General features: G+C 37.5%; 1 protein-coding gene across 1 annotated transcript in view; it reads right to left on the reverse strand.

Moving 5' to 3' along the window:
* The window catches only part of LOC127944307 (serine/threonine-protein kinase/endoribonuclease IRE1-like), a 26,456-nt gene continuing 1,662 nt past the window's right edge, over positions 1-24,794 (reverse strand). Inside the window, exons 2-22 of the mRNA XM_052540197.1 lie at positions 21,938-22,058; positions 20,505-20,538; positions 20,088-20,160; positions 19,842-19,914; positions 17,576-17,698; positions 16,422-16,523; positions 16,071-16,332; positions 14,535-14,613; positions 13,104-13,269; positions 12,630-12,745; positions 11,104-11,292; positions 8,198-8,456; positions 8,011-8,101; positions 7,099-7,288; positions 6,469-6,568; positions 6,137-6,336; positions 3,706-3,853; positions 3,477-3,604; positions 2,493-2,616; positions 2,257-2,324; positions 1-1,914 (exon numbers count right to left, since the gene is read on the reverse strand). Coding sequence (XP_052396157.1) covers positions 1,510-1,914; positions 2,257-2,324; positions 2,493-2,616; positions 3,477-3,604; positions 3,706-3,853; positions 6,137-6,336; positions 6,469-6,568; positions 7,099-7,288; positions 8,011-8,101; positions 8,198-8,456; positions 11,104-11,292; positions 12,630-12,745; positions 13,104-13,269; positions 14,535-14,613; positions 16,071-16,332; positions 16,422-16,523; positions 17,576-17,698; positions 19,842-19,914; positions 20,088-20,160; positions 20,505-20,538; positions 21,938-22,058 — 3,051 coding nt within the window. The 3' untranslated portion in view covers positions 1-1,509. The remainder of the gene's footprint in view (positions 1,915-2,256; positions 2,325-2,492; positions 2,617-3,476; positions 3,605-3,705; positions 3,854-6,136; positions 6,337-6,468; positions 6,569-7,098; positions 7,289-8,010; positions 8,102-8,197; positions 8,457-11,103; positions 11,293-12,629; positions 12,746-13,103; positions 13,270-14,534; positions 14,614-16,070; positions 16,333-16,421; positions 16,524-17,575; positions 17,699-19,841; positions 19,915-20,087; positions 20,161-20,504; positions 20,539-21,937; positions 22,059-24,794) is intronic.

Here is a 24,794-nt window from a genome sequence, read left to right on the forward strand (position 1 = left end):
TGGTTAAAATGTGCTTGGCATTGCACAATAGCAGCTTTTATTAACAATACATGTAAAAAGGCATTACTGCATTTAAAACATTTTCCCTCAAAATGTGCCATTTAAAAATATATGAAAAACATAAAAAAATAACATTATAAAAGCTCCCTTTGGAATAGTTCAGTTTGAAACTTCATGCATTTTATATTAGAATGCTTTATATGCACTGAACATCACACCAGCATCAGACCCAGGAGAGACATTTTTCCTGACAGCAGCCCATAGTTTTTAAAGCATGGATTATTAAAACCTAGAAAATAGTTTAATTATTACCCTATACAAGAACCATTTAAGATAATCACCTGAAAGCTAAAACTAAACAACACTATCCAGAAATCAAAGGGATGAATTCATACAGTTTACCAGGTTTTGCTGAAACATGCCAAAAAATAAAAAAAGCATGACCGAATGACTGAAATTATGAGCACAATACGGGAAAGTGTGTCATGAAAGTATATCCATAACTTCTGAAAGCATAATACTGGTAATGCCATACAGTGGGTTCCACTGTAGAAACCTTGAAGTAACAGTTCACCCAAAAATGTATCTCTGTCATTATTTACTTCTTGTTTCAACCCAGTATTATCACAGAAGTAGTCCATTTGGCTTGTGTGCTGTATGTGATTTGTGCTTCCACATTATGATATGTGAGAACCAATGCTCTTTGGCTTCACTGATGTCAAATTTGGTGTGACATCTTCACATTCTGAGTGAGAATTGAGAAACATCGTGCAAGGGAAAGATTATCAGGGAATAATAACTTAAATTTGGATGTATTTCTTTAGAAAATTCAGCACACAAGTTGAATACTTTTATAATGCTTTTCGGTCATTTTGGGGCTTCACAGCAGGTGGTCACTGTACAGAAGAGAACGGTAAACATTATGCTTTTCCACGGAAAGTCGTACATTTATGGATGACTAAATGATGCCTCTCTACATCTTTGATAGAACTAGTCCTTTAACAACTTTCAGCAGCAAAGACAAAAGGAGAACCACAAGCATTAGCTTCTCCTCAGAACCAAATAACATAACACAGTGTCATTTAAAAAGGCACAATGGCCACTTCAACCAATTATCAATCATCAAAATATGTACAAAAAATATTAATTCAATAGCATGATCTTTCTCACCAAGCACGACTCAACATTGCACTGTAGAATTTCTTGTGTTCACTTCAAGTGTTCAACAAAAATCCCTCGGCTTCCAATCACGTTATACTTGAAAAAAGGAAGGAGTGAGCACACGATTGACAACCCAAGCCATCATTTTCAGCATCCTCCAAATCATATTCTCCAGGAATCTGTAAGTTGCTCAAACAAGAGCTGTTGTCTAAAATGAGCATGTAAGGCACTAAGGATTAGAGGGAAGCCTCTGTGGTGACAGCTTGGACACTGCAGGCCCAGACTGCATCCACACAGAGAGACAGCTCATGCCTGGAATGTCTCAGAAAAAGGTCCATCCACTTGGCACTAAGGAGATCCAGTCTCCTGTTTGGACAGCGTGGGTGGCTCTGGGACAGTCTGTATGTGCTCTATGGTGAGCTCGGGTAAGACTGCCATTTCACACAGTGTGTCTAACAGTTCATGTGGAGCTGCTGATGTCTGACTGGATGACGACAGGCCTGAGGGAACTGGTGGACTGCTCTGCTGTGTGGGGGGAGTCTGTGGGACACACTGTGCTTCTGTGTGGTGTGTGAGCAGTTCAGAAGCGTGGTAGTAAGGCAGGAAAGGTCGCTCCACAGCACAGAGACGCATGGCCAGATGTGTGTGGTGCAGAAGAAGAGGGAAACGGGAGGTAAAGTAGGAGACAAATTCGTCTGGAATGGATCCCAGTGTTTCTTGGACTTCATCAGGTAACTCTCGGTAATGGTGTTTCTACGGGAAACAAAGATGAGATAAAAATGAGACACTTTGTGATTAAGAGAAACAAGAGTTTTTAATCATGTGAAATGTTATATTTTCAACATGAACTAAACAGTTATTTTAGTACAAGTTAACCCTGATGTCACTTTTAAATTTTTTTAAAAAATTAAAACGTGACAAATAAGTACAACTAAACAAACAACTACATATAATTTATTAAAAAAGGAACTTTGAGTTCCTTCTATTCTGTCTGTTCTATTCAGTTACTTTTCCATTAATTATAATGCACATTATCTGCTGTAACTACTAGATATTTGTGGTGAGTATCAAACCGATTTTCTTTAGCAAATGTACCTTGTTTCTCATGGCACGTAAAAGATCTCTGACCGATCCGCCTTTGTATGAACGGAATTTGCGAAGATCTGAAGAAGATTTGCATTTGAAAGGTTTGTGGAGCAAAATTATTCAAAATAAAGATACAAATAAGAAACAAAACTAGATAATCATGACAGAGCTGCGTGTGGATTAACTATTTACAAACTCTTAGAATTCAAAATTGATCAAAAGTCCAGCCAACAGGCAGTCCTCACCGGTCTGTAGAGGCACTGTGATATGATCCCTCCAAACACCTCTGACCACCATCCGTCCTCCTCTCTCCAGCTGTCTCACGATTGGTCCATCTAACGGTTCCTTCTCAATTCTATCACTAACATCCTGTGAGCAAGAACAAAAACCAACAACTTTAGTTTTCTGGAAAAAAGAACATAAGAAGATAAAAACAATGCAGTTCATCACTGCTTTAATGTTCTCTGAGATTCACTTGGTAAGAGTTGTACATCAAAAATTGTTATAATTTTGACATTAATGGCCATTTTCTACCAGGTTTTTGACCCTCTGGCTTGAAAACACTGTTTTAAGGAGCATTAAAGGAGCAATTTCTCTATTTATGAAATTGAACTTGATTTGATGCTTAATCAAAAATAACCAACTACTTACTATACCAGTTAGAATCCTAACATGACAACCCACAACTAAGAACTCCCCAACATCTGTAAAACTTATCAGGCATCTAAATCTATTTTTATTGCCAGCTATCCTGTTTCTGTATCTCTCCTTTCACACACACCCATGGGCAAAGCCAATAAGACACGAAGAAGGGTTGATCTGTTACGGTGTAGACAGTCTAGTTCTGTTGTATTATTCATATTTAATAAAAATAACAATTTAGAAAATGAGCCGTTTTGGCAGCTTCAATAAAACTGTTTTTGGACTGAGGAAGTTTTGAGTTCTGAAACTTAAAATATGTTTACAATGACCTATAATATATCAAAAGATAAATGCTTTTTGATTTCCCAGTTCATGAACACTTTAACTACTGTCTTGTGAACAATTCTGTACTGACCAATTTGTTTCAGACAGAATTCTGAACAACTTACATAAAAAAATTGAAATGATTTTAGATAATTTGGTGTTTAATTGTTACTTTGTTGTTGTGCCTTTAGCTGCCTTCTTGGGCAAGGCACGGTTTGCAAAAGATGCGTTTAACCTGGTTAAATGAAGGATGACTGCCTAACCTGGAAGAACTGCAGCTGTTTTTCCAGACTCCAGAAGAAGGGATGTTTTAGCACTCTTTCTGCTAAGGGTCTCTTCTCTGGCTCCATACTCAACATCTGCTCGATCAGGTTTCGGGCCACAATATCCTCTGCATACAACAGCATAAATGATCACATGATCAAAAATCTGACAAACTGACCCAAAATTAGCTCTGGTGTTTTTGAACAAGAGGACATTTGGTCGTCCTACCGTGTCTGTTGGGGTCTAAGTGGTCCAGTGAGTAGGCACCCAGCAGAATGTTTGCTTGCCGCTGCAAGGACTTTCCATAGGGGTGGTGGCCCTCAGATACCACATAGTAAAACACACAGCCCGCAGAGAAGATGTCTACCATGCAGGTCTGAAACATCAGAGGTGAAAAGAGGTGAAACTGCGATTGTCTATCCATTGACAAAACTTAGTGCTTCCGACACGATATTATTTATTCTGATGGTCAACGCAGCATTCTGCAGTCATATATTTTTGTGTAGTGACAGCTAAACTGCGTAACTGTCTCCCTTGTGCACTTCCCTTTTTTTTTCTTACATAAAAAAAAAAATCTAATCAAGATCTATTTATTAGGCAAGTAGCGGTATAATTTTCAGTCATTACTGCAGGAAAAAAAAATGTTTCAGGACAAAACAAGGCTTCATGCTTCATGTTCTGATCACCCTGTCCTGTCCTCGTTATATATTACACCCTGTCAGTTTTTTAAGTTACATAAAACTCATAATCACTTGTTCCCTTCAAGTGTTGTTGTGCAGTAGTAGAGTGTGGCTGACCATTTGCAATGGGTACTGCTAAGGATGCAGTATTACTGTATTTTGGGACATTTTTGACGATGTGACAGATCATATAGGTACACAACATATAACTGCAGTAAAAGTTATGACATTCCTTGCAAACTGCAATTTTTACATCAACTATATACAGATGCATTGACATAAATAGCACTTCACTTAATTTTCAATGAAAAATCCATTAAATAAGCATATATATTTTATAACTGTGCTATTTCAAACAGATTTTGCAATACTGATTTTGTAAAATTAAACTTGTTGTAATTAAATTGTTGGCAATTCTTTAGCCTGAAATTAATTCCATTAAAGGGTTAATCCAAAAATAATATTACTCACCCTAATTTAGTTCCAAACCCATAAGACATTTCAATCATCTTCTGAACACAACTTCAGTTATTTTTGATGAAATCCGAGAGCTTTCTAACACTTCATAGACAGCAATACAACCATCAAGTTCAAGGTCCAGAAAGGTAGTAAGGACATCTTTAAAACAGTCCATGTTCAACCTTAATTTTATGAAACTACGAAAATACTTTTTGTGCACAAAGAAAACAAAAATAATGACTTTATCCAAAAAATTTTCTCATCTGTGTCAGTCTTCATGCATGCTTGTGGTGCTGCTGACACAGGAGCCGGCATTCTGATGTTGAACCAGGATGAGCTGAGCCTTGTTTACAAGCAGAGGAATCCACACACATGCATCGAGGTACTGTCATGAACGCGTGTTGAAGACTGACATGGTAAAGAAGAATTTGTTGAATAAAGTCATTATTTTTATTTTTTTGCGCACAAAAATTATTCTTGCTGCCTCATATAATTAATGTTGAACCACTGATGTCACGTGGATTACGTCCTTACTCCCTTTCTGGGCCTTGAACATGGTAGTTCACTTGCCATCTCTCCAGGGTCAGAAAGCTCTCAGAGAGAGCCTTACGGGTTTGGAATGACATGACGCAGTAATTAATGATAGATTTTTCAATTTGGATTAAACGATCCCTTTAATGAATATGAGAATGAATAAAGTATTAGGAACTTACAATTAATTATATTTACAATGTGTTAATCAAAGTTAATTTCTACATATACTAATATATTTCATGCATGTATAAATAAACACTATTATGAACAAACACGAACAAACAATTAACAATAAAAAGTATAAATCAACATTAACATTAGTATCAATTAAAAACTGTTTATTATTTCTAAGAACTAATTAAACTATCAACATTTATAATTTATAATATGTATAATGCTGTGAACAGAGGGTGTTGTTTTACGTCTGGATCCAGAACACCTGAGAAGAGATGATGCTGACCCTCAGAGGACCTCAGATGATGCTAACCCTGAATCAACAAACAGAACTAACAATTATTGCTAAATGTGAGACTGAATCATATAATAACTTAATTAATAATATTGATAGTTCATCGTTTAGCTGACTACGTCTTGTATTATTATTATTTTTTCTAAAATCCTGTCAAATGTGCACAAACTACTAGCTACTACTAAATATTGTAGAAACATAATTTTCTGTAAAGTTGCTTTGTAACGATTTGTTTTGTAAAAAGCGCTATACAAATAAACTTGAACTGAATTGAATTGAATTGAATTGAATTGAATGACCACTGAGGAACTTGAACCAAAGTGTTACAAACATTTCATGAAGACCCTACATTGTGGGAAATAGGCATCCAATGTCTTTAATCTTTAAACCTTTAATAATCAATATAATATTAATCACATTAAAATAATGTTTGAATATATTGAAAAAAGCTACAATATTCTCTTAGCTGTGTTAAAACCAAAGCAAATGGCCACACAGCATGTGTTTAAGCTCTTACAGGGTTATGCTTTGCGTCCTCACTGAGCACTTCTGGAGCAATCCAGCCTTCGGTGCCCGGGACCCCAGACTTCCTGCTGAAGCTGTGTCTGCCCACTGCCAGCTTCTTGCACAGGCCGAAGTCTGAGATCATGGCCTTCACACGCCCATGTGTGTTCGGCATCGACACCAGGATGTTGTGTGGCTTTAGATCTCTGTGGACTATACACCCATGAGAGGTTGAGTGTTACTAGCACTCGTATCAAACTGATTCTTCGAGAAAACAACAACAACAACAAAAGTACTTTGTGGATACTGATTAAAAATGTATTACTGATGTTTCTGACTGGTTACCTATATTAAGAGAATGTAAATGAGCCAGTCCAGACATGGTTTGCTCTAGCAGTGCCACTGGCTCCAAACCGTGGCGATCAAAATCCTTTCGTTCCACGTACTAAAAGCAAATAAAATATTAATAAGTAAGTAAATATACAACAGCATTGCATGAACTAAAAAGAACAAATTGAAAACCAGTTTTTCCATGTTAACATGACAATAAACTGAACATTTTAGGAAATATTTAGGTTGCTTCGTGAAATTTAAAACAAATAAAGGTTAAACTTAAATCTGAGATCCTGCACTACTTCAATCACTATGAATCCAAGTTATGACAATGATATGTGATTTCCTGTGAAACAGATGCTTTCTGCTGAATTACAAGATGCTCGCTGGAACCTTCTCAAATCATGCTCGATAACAAGATTATCTGGTTATCTCCATCTCAGTTCAAGTAAATTATTAGGGTTACAATAATAAATTCTATATATGTGTCCAATGGTGAATGATAGGAGAAGTTTTTGTTCTTGTGGTTTGAAATTTTAAATAACATCTAAAATGCATATTCAAATAGATTTTTATTGTAATATTCAATTTGGGTTTTTAACATGAAAACAATAGAATGTCATGCTGTGGTGTTCGCCATACCTCTTGTAGTGTGGAGTTACACAACTCTATGGCAATGTATTGAAACTGACGGTCTCTCTCTGTGCAGAAATAACGAATCACATTTGGATGCTCGTCTGACTCGCGCAGCAGCTGAACCTCACGGTCGGCAAAGCTGAAGCATTCTGGGAGAATCCTCTTCACAGCCACTGGACGGTTATCAAACTGACCCCTGAAATTACACAGAGAAAGGACTATAGACTCTGAATCAGAAAAAAATGAAAGCAAATTACCAAAAAAAAAAAAAAAAATGCCTGAGACGACAAAACTTCTAGTCCAGGGCCTTGTAATTTCTAGGCTGGACTATTGCAGTGCTCTTCTGGATGGACCTCCATCATTTGAAATCAAACCTCTAGAAATGATTCAGAACGCAGTAGCACAACTGTTCTTCAACAAGCCCAAAAGAGCTAATGAGATACCTATCTTTATCCCTCTTCACTGGCTACCACTTGCAGATCGCATAAAGTTAAAGACATTGATGCTTGCATACAGAACAACAACAGGCTCAGCACCATCCATTCTTACAAATCTACAACCTCAAGGTACCATCACAGACAGGCACAAAAATGTTTTTCGTTCACCGTTCCTTGCTGGAGGAATCTTTCCAACTCCATCCAGAATCCCTGACAAAATTCAAGAGATTACTGAAAACTCATCTCTTGTGAAAGCACTCAACAACAACCTACATCCTAAAACAATTCTCTAAGCTTTCACTTTTCCTTAGTCCCTCTCTATTCGAGTTTATGTAACTCTGAACGATCCCTGAAACTCTGTATTATGAGTACTTTTCTTGTTCAACTACCTCTTTATAATGAATCACTTGTTGTATTCCTCATTGGTAAGTTGCTTTGGATAAAAGCGTTTGCATTGTGAATAAATGTAAATGTAACTTGCCTGTATACAATAGTTCCCTCAGCACCATGTCCAAGTACATCTCTGGGGTTGAATGTGATGTTTCCAATTCTGACAATGTTAGATTCTTCCTCTGAAATTAAAGATGAGAAAATAGAAGTAAACCAATAGGAACATTTAAAAAAACAAGATTTAGACACTGCACTACTGGAATCATCGTGTTGCTGACCGGCATCCTCATGCTCATTAGCCGAATGGCCCATCTCAGACTGGGACACGTTGGAATGGTTGGATGCTAGTGGGGTGATAATGGGACTGCTGTGGGTGGAGCTCTCAGAGCGGGTGTGGGCTGCCTCTAGGAAGTCAGTGTCAGGAGGCAGATCAGTGGGTGTCTGGAAAATGAGCTGTTGCCGCTGCAGGAGCTCCAGCTTTTCCTCCATCTGCTGCTGAAACTGCTGGTGTTGCAATAGCTGCTGCTTGTGGACACTCTGATCAGAACACAACACATGATCATAACCATAACCATGATCATTTTGCATAAAATTACTCATATGGGACACACCTTTCATCCAAACATTTACAAGTTCTGCATAATTTGTAAATAATTTTAGTTTTTGCCTATTTACAGAATTGTAAAGAAAGGACATATTAGGCAAAGACGCAGAATGGGATTGGGGCATTTTGCAGTCCTGACTTGAGTGTCCTGTACTTCATTCAAATTTGTTCCTTCTCCCCCAATTCTTTCCCATTACTCATCCAAATGAGCCAAGAATGTGGAGTGTATGTTAAACACTCAGGATTATGCATCTCTTACTCTTCAAAAAAATAAAATATATTTTTAACATTTGTTGTTTTGTACTGATATCTTCAAATGATGTAACTTGCATGACACTTGCATTAACTAACCAATAATAAAATGTTAGATATGATTTTATCCTGCAATTTCTAAGATAAATGGCTTTAGTAAATTACAGCTACAGCTAAAAACTAGAAGCTACGTTTGCATGGCGCGTGGGGCATGTCAGCCGGGACTCTAGATTTCTGACTAACTGCTTGACTTCATCATGTTGTTATAAATTTGTCTTAACTGCAGGGGGCTAGATGAAAAAAAAAATTATATATATATATAAATAAATAAATATATATATATATATATATATATATATATATATATATATATATATATATATATATTTCTATAAAAATAAATAAATAAATAAATAATTATATATATATATATATATATATATAAGTAAATAAGTAAATAAGTAAATTATATATATATATATATATATATATATATATATATATATATATATATATATATATATATATATATATATATATATATATATATATATATATATATATATATATATATGCAAGCATGCAGAGGCCTATTTTATAGTCCTAGCCATAATCTGTTTAAAGTCGAAACATTATAGTTGAACTGCATCCTGGGGTGCACATCAAAAGTGTCATAAATGTATTATAGAAAAGCCATTTTTATTTGGGGTTCTTCTGCCTGGCCATTCTTTTCCTTGTCACTTTTCAAATTCCGTAGCCTTTCTGACTCTGTTAGCTAGGCGTTCAATTCTACTGAATTGGAAAAGCCCTCACCCTCCATCCTACACTCGCTGGATAAGAGATGTTCTTTATTTTATGAAACTGGAGAAAATTAGGTACTCTCTTCACCGACCTAGCACCATTTTCATCAAGCTTTGGCAACCCCTTTGTGAACATATCAAAACTCTCCAGCTTGACCCTGCTCTTTGTATGTGATCCCCTTTTCTCTCCCCACATCTATCACCAGTCTAGATGTTGATACTAATTTTGTATTGCCTGGCCAGTACACTGCTATGTTTAATGTTACTGTATGTGATTGTACTATACTCTAAGCTATTTATTTTATTTTATTTGTTTTGAGGGGAAAATAATTCTCAGTGCATCTTTCTGTAATGTTTGTGTATTTTCATTATCCCGTTTCTGTAAATGTTGTTGTTGTTTTTTTTTATTATAATTTTTATTTAATTTTTTTTTGTATGTTTAAAGTATATAAATAAATCATAAAAAAAGAAAAAAAAAAGCCATTTTCACCTCTGATAAAGATAGTGGTTCTACTCTGAAACGTGTTCTTCTCTCGCTTTCTGTATAAAATTTAATCACAATTTACACGCAACTGAGAGGAACAATGTGAAGTTGACCATTTAGTCACTGGCTTAATTAACCGACACATAAACAGCAATACATTTTTTGTTAAAAGAACACCTGACTGTCTTCACGACTGTATTGCTGGATCTTTTTTTGCACTTTTGTGTGTTCCATACTGTAGTGATAAAAACACATTACTATAGTGATTCCTTCCTACTGGAATATTTTGTAATCAAGATGCCCATGATTTATTGGAGCACTCAAATAAATCAATTGATTCTGCACAACACACAATATTATTTCACCATGACATTGCATTAATGGACAGTTGGTAAGCTAATTAAGCATTTAGCTAGTCTAAAGGCGGTCGCACACCGGACGAGACGCGCCGCGTCGCGTCGCGCCACATGTAGGACAACTCGAGGTATCGCACACTGGACGCGCACATTCTAAATGCGTGAGCTCAATTTCGCAGCAAGATGGGAGAGTTTTAACTTCATCTATTATTTTAATTTTAAATATATGATTTTAATTGATAAAAGCTGAGTTTTTAACGTTAGTTAATGAAAATAATCTGTGTTATTATAATAAGTCTGTTATTGTTTTGTTGTAGGCTATCTGTTGTCTAGGCAACTGTGCTGCTGAAAACGTAACCAAACACTTTGTAATGTTTTATTTGAATGAAACAAGTGTGCTGTACTTTAATTTCAGTTTCAGTTTATAACATCTGGGTTTTTTAATATAAAACTATGCGGATGGCGCTCTGTGGCGCGGCAGAAATTTGAACAGCGTTCTGAGTCGTAGCTGGGCGCCGCGGACAGACGCCGAATGGCGCCGCTGGTGTGTGTACTCACATAGAGAATAATGTGTTCGAATTTTAAAGACGTGGCGCGACGCGACGCGGCGCTGCGCTTCTCGTCCGGTGTGCGACCCCCTTAAGCATTCAGCTTGGAGTGATGGAAAGCGTAAAACTCAAGAGTTTACCTTGGGGTAGGTGATGATGAAGGCCACCCAGCCGGCCAGAAGGAAAGTGCAGAAGATGATGGTGGCCATGTCCTTCAGCATGGAGTCCACTGGAGTCTCCACACGTGGGACGCGGCCGGGTTTCTCCTGCAGGGATGACACGGCTGGAGGAAGAGGACTGCTGTCTTCCATTCCACTCTCATTCACTTTCTGCAACAAAGCAGAGAACACTTTGAGATGGCAATAAAACCGAATTCAAATAAACAATTTTAGGGCAGATAATCAAACATTCAATCAAATTTAGCTTATAAGAAAGTTTAGACAAACCTGTACAGCACGACTCCTGTATAAATACTGTACTTCTAAAAATCTGAAAGGGTTTCCTGGGTCCATTTGACAAGTTTTATGTTTTACTTAAATTATTTTTAATTAGTTAAGGAAGACATTAAGTACTAGAATAGTACGTTTGTTGATTTTAATCAAGGTTGTACTCATTTCTGCAACCCTTCATTTAAAAAATAAACAAATAAATACAAATCCGCAATATCAAAACTATCTCTAGCCTCAATTAAGAGTAGGAATGATGGCTACATTAACAACAACAAGGCCATCGAGCTAATTTCTTGATTGATGAGCAATATGCAACATTACCATAGCTCTGACCAATGAAAGGACAGTTTTACTCATGTGTGACATTTTGGCTTTGAAATGTTGTCAAAGCAAACAGAACAAAGAAGAAAATGCAATTTCGTAACATTTTAAGTCCCTGTTTCACAACAAAGCATACAATCTACAGGTTTGAACATACACCAATTAGCTTAGAATGATTTACATTGATCGGACACAACATTAAAACCACTGAGAGGTAAATAACATTGATTATAACAATACAATGGCACCTGTCAAATAGTTGAATATAAAAGATCTGAGTGACTCTGACAAGGGCCAAATAGTGATGGCTAGACAAATGGGTCAGAGGATCTCCAAAACAGGAAGTCTTGTGGGGTGTTCCCAGTATACAGTGATTAGTACCTACCAAAAGTAGTGCAAAGAAGAATAACCAGTGTGACCCAGGGCCAAGGTCAGCGACACCCATGGGTCATTGATGCATGTGGGGACCCAAGGTTAGCCAGACTGGTCTGATCACACAGAAGAGCTATTGTAGCTCAAATCGCTGAAAAACTTAATGCTAGCCATTATAGAAAGGTGTCAGTGTGCCCATAATGACCCCAACAAAGAGCATACAATGGGAACATGAGCAAACTGGACCATAGAGCAATGGAAGAAGGTTGTCTGGTTCACACCGCAAACTCATTGTTTTTCCAATTCATGCTATTGTTTTTTTCTTTTTTTTTTAATAAGACCATAATAATAATCCTCTAAGGTGATTTAAAAAGCTCCATTCTCTTCTGAAACTACATTGATTTAGTGATCAGACTTCAGACATGGTGTACAAAACATACAGATTGTTAAAGCTATCTGCTAACAGTACGTTAACACACTCAGTTGCACTGCAGCCAGGTGTGCTGTGTGGATAATGTCATTACCTCTTCGATAGTCTTCTCTGTTGTAGGGGGAATGATGTTGATATGCTGGCGAGGGATGCTCTCCGGAAATTTCTCCAGAATTTTATTATGAGCATCAGGCGGTGTCTCGTGGTGACCTGCAAAAGAGAAACATTACTGTTGAGCACATGTTCATACCTTATTAAATGTGGGGCCACGCAGAATCAGCACATGATAAGTGGGTTAACACTTATGACAATTATACAATAATTAAGTACATACACTTTATATTTTCCACAAACAGATCACTGTTGCACTCACAACTCACAACCACATTGCTTTAAAACATTAAGACACAATGCCAGAGTTTGTTTTGGTGTTCTTAAAGCTGGGAATCGAGTGGAGTCATTTCACAACTGTTATAAAATGTCTCCACTAGTGGGCAGGAGTGGCTCAATCTCGCATGATTCCCACAGTCCTGAGTGCAGGTCTTTATGAGAGTGCAGTATGTGGCACCTATCAGCAACAGTGAATTCCTCATGAAGTTGAAGCGGTTTCTCTCTTTCAGTGCTGCACTGAACTTCACTGAGGTACTGGGAGTGATCACACACTCCTGCTCATCTTCCATGCTTGACTCCTGGTTACTGGGGCCCTCCAGCATGGGAAACGTCCTGCCACGAGGCTGAAATACACACATGCACACATACACTTGGGCATGAGCTTGCAAGCATTAGAACAGCATCACATCCTTTCTCAAACAGTCCTGGGGCCTTTTCAGAAAAATCTCAAAATCTTTATAAAAACAACAAACAAACATTCTACTGCACCACTGTAAATATTAGCAGATGTGGGATACTCCTACTTTATTTACAACTTCAGGCAATCTATTGCCTAAAAATTATATTGATTAATGATGTATAAAACAGTCTATGATTAAAAAAATAAAAATAAATCTAGTTTCAAATACAGGTTCTTATAAACCGACTCAACATATTGGCTTCATATGGTTTGAACAACTTTTATGCCAATATGAAAGATAATTATAAAATGTAATTATAATTAAATTTATGCATTTAGCAGACGCTTTTATCCAAAGTGACTTACAGTGCATTCAGGCCAACAGTTTTAAAAAAAGTCTTAAATGTATTATTTTAAGGTAAAAAGCATAAAAATATAATAAACTGTTATTTTATAATAAAAATAGTTTCTGAATAGTTTATATAAAGAATTAGATAATTTTTAATCAGAACTTTACAGCCAAAAATACATTTACAAATGAATTTTAATAAAATAAAAAAAACATACTCGTAAAAGAGACTGAATACAAGTCACTGAATGTGTGAACTGCAATTTAATACTGTTAAAAACCACATGACTACTCATCTTCTTACAAGATATTATCAGGTCCTGTTGACTCTTGGCAGTTTTTACTCTGTTGAGTTTATACATCTTTACAGTTCTAGGCTTTGGTATATATGATGTGTATATAGATGGGCCACCATCTAGCGCCTGATGAATAAGGTAGTGTCAGGGCTGGAAGGATGCGCTCGCTGATCTAATGAATTATAGTGAGATTTGGAAAGTATTTTTATGTCATATGCTCTTCTTACGTTTGGTAGAGGTGAATCTGGCTAAGTGTGAGTTTGTCAAAGCCACAGTAACTTATTTGGGGAAGGTGATTGGGCAGGGATAGGTGCATTCGATATGTGCAAAGGTTGAAGCCATGGATAACTTTCCACCTCCGATTACACTTTCCACTAGATCTTTATTCAGCTCATATTTTCTTCTCATCGAGTGACCTGACCTTGCCTGAGGTACTGGCCATGGTGCTTATATCCCAAACTTTGAAGTTATGAGTGTGACTTCAGAACATACCACAGTTCATCTAACCACAAAGTTCCATAAAAGTATAAAGAAACATATTTTAAGGTTTTTAACATCACTCACCACAACAGTAACGCCATCATGCACCAGGGAGGGAGACGCATACAGGCCAGAGGAGTGTTTCCCAACATACAACGTGGACCTGTCAGAACACCAATAAGAAATGGCAAATTATTTCAGATTTTGCTTTCTAAAGACACTTACTTTGACTCATCTGGCCAAGGAACTGCTAAGTTCTATACAATGGCTAATCTTTATTCATCATAATGTGTGGAGTTTGATCTTACCCCAGTTACTGAAATATACAAAATGCTCTGCTCTAAACATTGTACTACAGAGAGTTTCTGCTCAAAGCTAGGGTTGGCTGCATACTATTTTTTTTCTTTTTTCTTAAGTATAAATACCGATATACTGCAACCTTGATATTCTAATGCCAATCCAATACCAGTAGCTTCACATTTCTTTTAAAGTAATCAGAATGTTTTCCCCATAGAGATCCATTTTAATTGCAGGAATGTACACATGATTTTTGCTTTTGCAAACTGAGGAATGAGTCAGAATTATTTTATGTAGGAGAATAACGCTGATCTTGAATTAAATTTTTACGCAAACTACGCCTCTTTGAATTTCTAGAATCAGTTCTTTCCCACACTTCATGAACAGAGACAGGATGTGGCTTCGATATTGGAGAGATGCAACAAGCAGGTTACATCTCCAGTATCTCAGCCACATCCTGTCTGTGTTTAACTCCTAAAGGATGACCTCCTTAAATGCTCTGGTCTTCAATAGAGAGTGAAGCTCAGCTCGTCTCTACAGAATCCCCCCACAGCTGCTCAAGAGTGTTAAGATTGGGTGAAATACAAGTCCACTGCAAGATTATCACATCAGAAGAATGTATATCATCATTGTAATGTAGAAAAAATGGCCAACAGCTCAGGGAATGAGAAGAGGGTAGCATCTTCTGCTTCAGGTTTCTGTATTATATCACACAGTGTTGTGTGAATCAACTCCCTCACACCTTCAGCACTCATTTATCCTTGTATAAAAGCTTTACTACCACTGAACGTCACTGTGGGTACCAAGCACTTCTCACTGTACTCCTCTAGCAACACCAGAACATTTGGGATGCTTTTGGATCCAAAATCACTGACTTGGTCACTTGAGACTAGAGTTTGGATTACCAGAAGTCTATATTTTGTAAATATGGGCCATGGAAAAGAGTTTATTGTACTTTGGTAATTTGGTTTACTGTACTTTGGCTAGGTTTTCACACGTAAAACAATTATTTGGCATTCCTTTTGTACCATAGTCCTCTTTTTTGCTAAGAAATAAGTCTCCTGGCAGTTCTCTCCCAAGTGGTTCAATTGTTGTCAGTTTTAAGTCTGAGTATGATTCAGTAGGCTATAATACACTTTTAATTGTCAGGAAATTACTTCTCCTTTTTTAAGTTTTTAGAGGGGGTGTACTGATTAATGCTGTGCACTGTATGTACACAGAGTACAAAATTAGAGCTGTAACACACACACACACACACACACACACACACACACACACACACACACACACACAGTACTTTATCTTGTTGTAAGGGCTCCTTACATCAGTTTATCTTTGGTTTTCTTCTCTCGAGGAAATGGATACTTCCACTGTGTAATGCGGCCCACCTCTCCTGACATGAAAGTGAGATAACGCAACGTTTCAACAGCAACATTGGTGTGAGGGACTTTGCGCAGTCCCTCGCGCTGCCAGATGTAGATGGCCACCACGGGGGAGTTGTAGTTCTGAACCCACTGCACGTCTCCAGACTCAATGTCCACGGTCACCACCAGGCCATCACCGTTGGACACAAAGTGGGCCATATCTTTCAAACACAGGAAACAATGTTATGTGCAACGCAAGAGGATTAAAGGGTTCACAAACTGATCAAGATGGATGCAGCTGATGCCTCACTGTGTTTGGTGTCGTCGTCTGGAAGGGTGAAAGCGTAGTCAGAATAAGTAGCGTTCCAGCGCAGCTCTCTGCTCTTGGTGTCATACATAGTGATCGTGTATTCTGAGGGACAACACACTCAACAGATCAGCAAAGTGTAATACTCATACTTCATACTAAGATCAGCAAAGGATATCTTTGATATTCATTTATATGGGAGTTGTTTGGACTTTGAGTCTTTGTATTTAGACGTGCAGTTTATGCAGTTATGCAGTTTATCACATTATTGTGCACAATATTGTTTCTGTGAGTCGTTAATAATTCTAGATAACATATTAGCACAAGTTTTTACATTTCTCTAAACTCACTGTAGCTACTTTCCAACAAGTCAAAATGTATAATGTACTAATGTAACACTTTCTTATGGGGTGTTTAACTCTCCCCAGCTGACTTGAGTGCAAAACCTACGATTAGATGCATAAGATGAGAATTCTTAAGACTACAGGGGAGAAAAATATATCTTATAATGAATGTGCATTTCAGAGTTTAATATATAATGAATAATAATAATAATAATAATCCCCAGTGTGTTAACAGATGCGATCTCTGGTTACAGGTTGTTGCCTGAGCATGTGAGACTAAGGAAACAAATGCACAAGTTTGTGCCGAGTTTAAATTTGAGCATTATTATGCATAAATGTGTATGTCTATTATGCATTGCTTGAATTATGACATGAAAAAACGTCAACATTATCTTAATTATCCAACTTAATTTAAAGATTTCTTCCTATTCATAACAGTCTTCATTTATATTTTTACCAATAAACATTCTGTCACATGAGAAACAATATTTTGCATTTTCAGCAGTCTATAAATCATAATTTATTTGTGGAATTATTTAAATGTTAATTTAGCGCAAAACTAAAATTTGTTTATGTTTCAATGCTTTTCAATACCGTGATAATACAGAATATCCTGAAATGTTTTATCAATTATCATGATTTGTAAAAAAAAAAAAAAAAAAAAAAAAAGATAACGTCACATGCCTACTTTCTGGTAACAGTATTACAGCATTCAGAATTTTTATAAGTGCTACTACTCCTAAAGTGATCTCTGGTTGCTCATATAGACACAAACAGAGATGGGCTCATCTAAAGTCAGGTCTTGGCCCTTACCAGTGCGGCCGAGGTAAAGCAGAGATGAAGATGGACATAACATCTCAGCATAGGAACAGGTCAGTGTCTGCTGCTTCTCACCAGTCAGCAGATCCACAACATACCACACGTCGTGCTTCTTACCTACAAACACAAACACAACCTTCATGTACTCAAGCACAGGCCTGCATACAATTAAGAATGTGCAATTTGCATTTAATTCGAACTTTAATTCAGAATCAGCTTTTTGAGCAGCATCTGCGATTCTACTACAGAAAATAATTCTGACTCATTCCTCAGTTTGCAAAAACAACAACTGTGTGTACACAGCTGCACTTTAAAGGCAAGAGTTGTTTAAACGAAATGTGAAACTTGTATGTTTGTTAAAGCATTCATAGCACTTTGCATGTTTTTTTTGTATAACACAAATCTCATGTTTACATATACAATACCTGTAATAATTTATATGTCAATGCTTATCTTTTGTGGTAATCCACAGCATATCACAGAGGCTGTACATAATACATAAAGAATGGAGCTGATTAGCTGAAGGGGAAAGGGTTGAAAAAAAAAATAGAGGGTTTGGCCACATCATTTTTCTATTTGGATAACTTTGCGCCAATGAACTGTATACAGTAATGGCAAAAAATAAAATAAAAATACAAAACTTATAAACAATAATTATTTCCTAAGATGTAAAGACAGAGCATTCACATAATCAGTGCAGGGGTTTTCCCAAGTGCTTCTTGTTTTCCCATTTCAATTGTCATTTTAAAGACCAAAGGTTCACAGAAAGCTGATGCAGCATGTGTGAATGTGCTCGCCAGGACGTGTAAAAACACATCAACACTTCAGTTCAAACACACCACATGTTTACGCTTGGAAACAAGTGTGGCTTTGAGTGAAACAAGGTTACTTCCTGTGGGTTGTACTGTGATATTCAACATATGAGATGCAGTGAAGAGAGGAACTTAAAAATTGATGTTTAAACAGTTGACAAGTCTCATTTAAAGAGATTAAGTAACAGGATTTTTCATTGTTTGACTTTCAGGCCTGTCTGCAGACTGATTTAATCAATGTTTGACCTTCTTCCCTTGGGTGTCATTATAGAGGTAGCTGTGCCTTGTGATTTGCACCTTTAAGAGTTTAGAAAGGGTGGTACAGACAGACATGTTTTCATGTGGTGTTTGCGGTGAGATCATGAAACAATCCCACAGCGCCCACCCAATCACCAACATATGCATGCACAGGGAGACCACCAGTTCCTCAAACATCAACCTCTGCTGATAGTCTAATCATGTCTAACCATCATGTACACCTTCTACAGAGGGACCATCAAGAGCATTCTGTCGAGCTGCATCACTGTATGGTATGGCACCTGCAACGTGTCCTGCCGAAAGACTCTGCAACGCATAGTGAGAGCAGCTGAGTAGATCATTGGTGTCTCTCTCCCCTCCCTCCAGGACATTTATGGAACCGGTCTCACCCGCAAAGCCCTCTGCATCGCAGGTGATCCCACCCACCCATCACACAGCTTCTTCAGTCTGCTGACATCAGGGAGGAGACTGCGGAGTCTCCAGGCCAGGACCAGCAGACTGAAGGACAGCTTCATCCACCAGGCTATCAGGAAGCTGAACTCACTCCCGAACATGCCCCCCCTCCCCTCTTCTGCCCCAGGCACCACTGAACTATGAATCCCCCCTCCCACCACTAATATACAATGACATGCACCAGTCACTTTGTGCAGCATTGGTCTGCTCACTACCTCATTCTCCATGGAGCTGACATCATTCCACTACCTCATCAGTCAGTTAAATAAAATAACTGCTGCTGAGCCCTTTGCCACTTTAATCAGACTCAATAAGCTTTTGTTTTTGCACTAAATGATCTTTTATCTGCACTGTTGTTCACTTCATTAATTTGCACTCTTGCCTTGCGCTGCTTTATTTAACTTTATTTTTTATTTTATTATATGTCTTTTTTAATATTCCCTTATTGTATAGTTGTATCTACATTTTATATTTTGATCTAGATTTTAAGGCTTTAATGTTAATGTTATCTGTGTGCACCGGGGGTCTGAAAGTAACGCAATTTCGATTCTCTGTATGTATGTACTGTACATGTGGAAGAATTGACAATAAAGCAGACTTGAACTTATGGTTATGGTACTGTTCAAAACTCTACCTTAAATAAAAGCCATAGTAATATTGATGCTTGGTTGATCAGAACTTGAGAATGAGGGTCAGATTACTAATTACAAAAGAATGAATGAGAATGAGTCTCTCACCCGTGTATAAGATGCCATCAGAACTGCGACAGGGAGACGCTTGGACCAGCTCAGGAATGGTGAACGGCAGTTTCTGCAACAACCCCAAACATTAAATATAATATTTGTGACCCCATCCAAAATTACACAACGTTTCACTTCAAAGTGATATTTCTCTTCTCTTAATCTATCGCTAATAAAAATATCACCCTTAGTTTCCAGAGAATGAGGAAGTCCTTCATGCGAAATAGAAAAAAGATCCCTCACCGTCAAACCCTCATTATTTTTCCCTCCGAGAGAGTACAAACTGCCATCATTGGGGTCTGGGAGAAATGCAGGCCTGTAAAAATAATAATAACATTTGTTCAGGATTGTCATGTTGTATGATTGATGTTGTACCTGCATTTTCTTGTAGTAGTAGCACCCCCCCCCCCACAAAAACAGTTAATATTTTTAATATTTTTATGACAAAATATGAACTATGTGTATTCAAATAAGCAAACAAAACGTTTTTTTTTTTTTTTTTTTAACTGTCCTGCTAGGTGTTTTTTTTTTTTTTTATCTGTGGCTTTAGTTAGATGTTGTCATGAAGAGGAAGAATCGTGCTAGCTCAGCATCTTGCACAGTTCCTGTTGTTTCACTTTTCATGCAGAAATGTTCAAGTATAAATAAAAGAAGGCTTACTCTGACACATGCGTTGGGACTTGCAAAACAGGATCTGCATTGAAAATGAAAACCATGTCAGTTAAGTGTAATAAACTTTGTCACAGGCAAATGAAGGGATGAGCAAACATGAAGACAATACAAATCAAACAAAGTGTTGGGTGTAAAACTCTTGGGTGTAAACTTAATGGAGATTGATATCTTTGCGTAAATGAATCCAATGGTTCTTACTACTTCCAGTATTAGACTTAGATCATTAAACCTATGAAATAACAAATACAAGTATGAGAGTTAGGCCTGATCACCTATGTGAAAACAGTTCTGCTGCAGGGAGGCATGAGGACTGCAATCAATGTAAAACGCCTAAGTGTTACAGGGAGACAGAACGGACAGCCATGTGTCCCCACAAACTAATGCCTAGGTGGAAGAGTGGAGCAACATCTCACAAAATGAACTGGCAGATCTGGTGAGGTCCATGAGGATGAGATGCTCTAGTAAACCAAATATGAACTGTGACTTTCAGCATTAAAAGCCAAGTAATTCAGATTTACCATCCATGACAACACACTAAAAGACTGTCAGCCAGCACAACACAAGTCGCTGTGGGTGTGTAGTGCAACAGCCTCTAACATTTAACTCAGTCCTGTAGCTCCTGCGTGTATGACTGGCTCGGCCTGTACATCAGGTTTCTAAGAGACACAGCAGCTGAATGAAATGCAACCTGAAATGCTCATGTGTGGCTAGTGCGACAACTGTGGAAGATTCCATTCAATGCATGTTAATACAGCAGACGTGTAGGGTGCATTAAAATGTATTACATAGATCCATCACTCATTCATGTTATGTTCTGGGAGAAAGCTCGAGAGGAATCGAGACATTCCTGGCCTTCATGACGCACTGTTTGCATGTCAATAGGTTAATGCTTTCAATATTACCCACAACATATATGACAGATGTTATGATGAATAACACGTTGAAATGATAACAGTTTCAGTTGGCTAATTAACACAATTTTTTTATTTTTTTTTATTTACATAAATGGGAAAGTGAATTTCTAAATACCCTCTTTACATTCACAAGTTTGTTTAACATGTTTCTGTGGCATGACAGAATACTTTTTTGGTAACAAATAAATTTACTAGCCGGATAACACAAAACCATGTCTCTCTAGTAAAGTTTTTTGATTTATGACAATTGTAATCGTATCAATAAATAAATAAATAACCCTCAAACCAGTCTATATTTATATTTTAATACTTTTCAGGTCACACAAATCCTGGGTTTAATATTTTTTTTCTTTCTTGTAACTATTTCAAACAAAACAAAGCTAGATACTTTTTTGATTTTGAATTTGAACGTCTCTTTCCCTGTCCTGGTATTACTAGTAGTGTTCAAGTGTCTGCTTCCAAAAGAGACCAGTTTTCTGGTCTAGACCAAATGATTTATATACGTACCTTCTTTTAAGGTCCATTTGATTGTTCCAGATCTCTTGCTGACCGCGTGAAAGTTTCCATCAAGTGTGGACACAAAGAGCAGACTCTCTGGTACAGACACCGTACTGCTGCCGCAAAAGCCCTGCAAACACACAGCTTTACTGAGGAGATGCTTACTATATAAAACAACAACAACAAAAACAATAATGTTACCACTCTAATATGTCCTGCATTATCTGTGTGCGCATATATTTTGTGCGACCCTCTTGTTCAATATTCTTGGGGACTGAATTTGGCTCAGATTGATATGGTAATATTGATGCCATCCTTACAAGGGGTACTCCACCCCAAAATGAAAATGTTGTCAATTCTTTTGTCAAGTCACCTTTATTTATATAGTGCTTTAAACTAAATACATTGCGTCAAAGCAACTGAACAACTTTCATTAGTAAAACAGTGTGTCAATAATGCATAACATCATCTCTGTTCATTTTAAATGGTCATCGGTCTCCTCTGCGCTACGCTCTTCTGTGTCAGCCACACCACAAGGATTGTTTCCACATGTATTTATGCTTTGATTTGAAAGAAAACACAGCATCCTTGTGGCGCGAGTGACACAGAAGAGCGTAGGTAGTTTAAGTGATGTGGAGCGACACAGAGACAGTTGACAAAGGAATTGTTGAATAAAGTCATTATTTTTTTCTTTGCTTACAAACAGTATTCTCATTGCTTCATAACATTACTGTTGAAACACTGATGGCAGATGGACTATTCTGGTGATGTCTTTCATCCTTTTCTGGACTTTGACAGTGTAGGTAACTTGGCAGTCTATGGGACAGTCTAAAGCCTCCTGAGTTTCATCCAAATCGCCAATCACAGCACATTGAGACAGCTAACCAATCACATCACATTTAGTTTTTCGGAAGGCCAGCTTTCAACAAACCTGAAACTCATCGAGCTGTTTGTACCAGACTGGGAAGAAAGGTAGCCACTTTAATAATTAAATAAGGGATTTTTGATCCACCAAGCATGAGAGCAAGTTCTAGTAAACGCCCAAAACATAATCAAGACTTTGTTAAAAAAAAAAAAAGGACATAATAGGACCCCTCTAAGACACAGTCTTAAATCTTAACAGAGTGGCTAGGTTCATGCAACTGGCCCCAGGTCTGAAAGCTAAACCTGAACTACAGACAGACTGCTGTTCAGTCTCGGTTCATTTCTCAAAGACACCCAACCCTGCTCACCTAGAGGAACTAGTCTGCCTCCAGATTGGGTGAATGTTCATTCAAGAGACTTAAAAAACAAAACAATAAATAACATACACAATACATATTCTTCTGGATCACATGCTGAAGTGATAATGTTTTTTTTTTTTGCAGGTTTAGCCCTTTTTAATCTGACGGTTAGCGTCACTGAGTGAGTGCAAACATTATACACCTGTGAGATCTCGCATGGCCTCACATGGACCCGGTCACCATCGAAACGCAGCAGCATGCTCTTAGTTTCAGGAGAGAACAGAAAACATCCCGAACATCTGCTGGAACCACAGCCAGCACCACTCGCATATCAACACACCGCACATGTTTTAGGGGCTTAAGAGATTATTTAAGGGACTATGTGATGCTCCAAATGAACACACATTCCTTTAAAACAAACTGAACAGAGACCACAGGGATCCCAGTAGGTGAATGGAGTATAATTTCCTTAAATCTGCAGGGTCATACACATTTGTGTGATGCCATTAGCGTCAGTTAAATAATGTATTTTAAGCATTTTACAGTTCATCAAATGAATGAAGTAGCTGTTATAAATCTTAAAAAAATGAGGTAGTCATTGCATCACCCTGTTGCACAATATTTCATACTCTAGTGCAGTACAAAACATTTCCGGCAAAGATCGGGAGTCTTTAGTTCAGCTCCACTCCTGACATTTGTCCACAGATGTATAAACTATTGCCTGATGCTGGAGGCTTCATAAAACACGTGATTACATGTGAAACGTGTGTCCATCTATCTCACACTTACACATCCTCATTCTCCTACTGCACCTCAGAAAAGGGAAATACGAGAAGCTGTTTTAATGGTCAACTACGATATGTGCAGTCATTCAAGACTACTAGTATGCTGTGATTAAAACTTTAATTTAAGGAAGGTTAGGCCAAGAGCACAGTCGCTCTGCTACATTTCGCACACAACTGTGACTATATTCACACACAAAAGCACGAGATGTTTATTCACTGAGCCATAGATGTTCATGAAACGTAAACTGCTCTTAACGTAAAGAACGTAATCATGCATCAATAAAGAAGCTGTAAAATCCACATCAATAAAAATCCAATTAACCCACATGATAAACCCAAAGTGCCAGTAATGCTTTCCATTTCAAGACTCTCTGATGAGAAGCCAAGTCGTGTAGAAAAAAAACACAAATCTAACAAATGCACCTTCAAACCTTTTGGTAGCATAGGCCTACTAAACAGCATATTTATGGACACAAGGGATACAACAACAAAATTAATTGACATTCATAACACGTCATTACTGATTATTCGGTAGTAATGTGTTTTTGTACACGGTAGTACTGTGTGATTTTAATGCGTTAGATGTTAGAGAATATACTAACAAGACAATCTTTCACTCAAGAGAGCAGAGAGATAAAAAACATCCACATACTTAATATTGATTTTGTGTTCAGCGTCATTATGTCAATAACACAGTGTGTCCCCACTATGGCTCTCAGCACACACAAACACTGCTCATACACCTGTGATAAGAGATGAACATAGACCTCTCTCCACACCGCACTGAGTCTAGCAGCAGACATGTGCTCTACACCAGAAGTCTACTGCGGTCATGAGTCACACACTTCCTGAGTCCAA

This window comes from Carassius gibelio, chromosome A3 (assembly GCF_023724105.1).
Source record: "Carassius gibelio isolate Cgi1373 ecotype wild population from Czech Republic chromosome A3, carGib1.2-hapl.c, whole genome shotgun sequence".
Taxonomy (NCBI): domain Eukaryota; kingdom Metazoa; phylum Chordata; class Actinopteri; order Cypriniformes; family Cyprinidae; genus Carassius; species Carassius gibelio.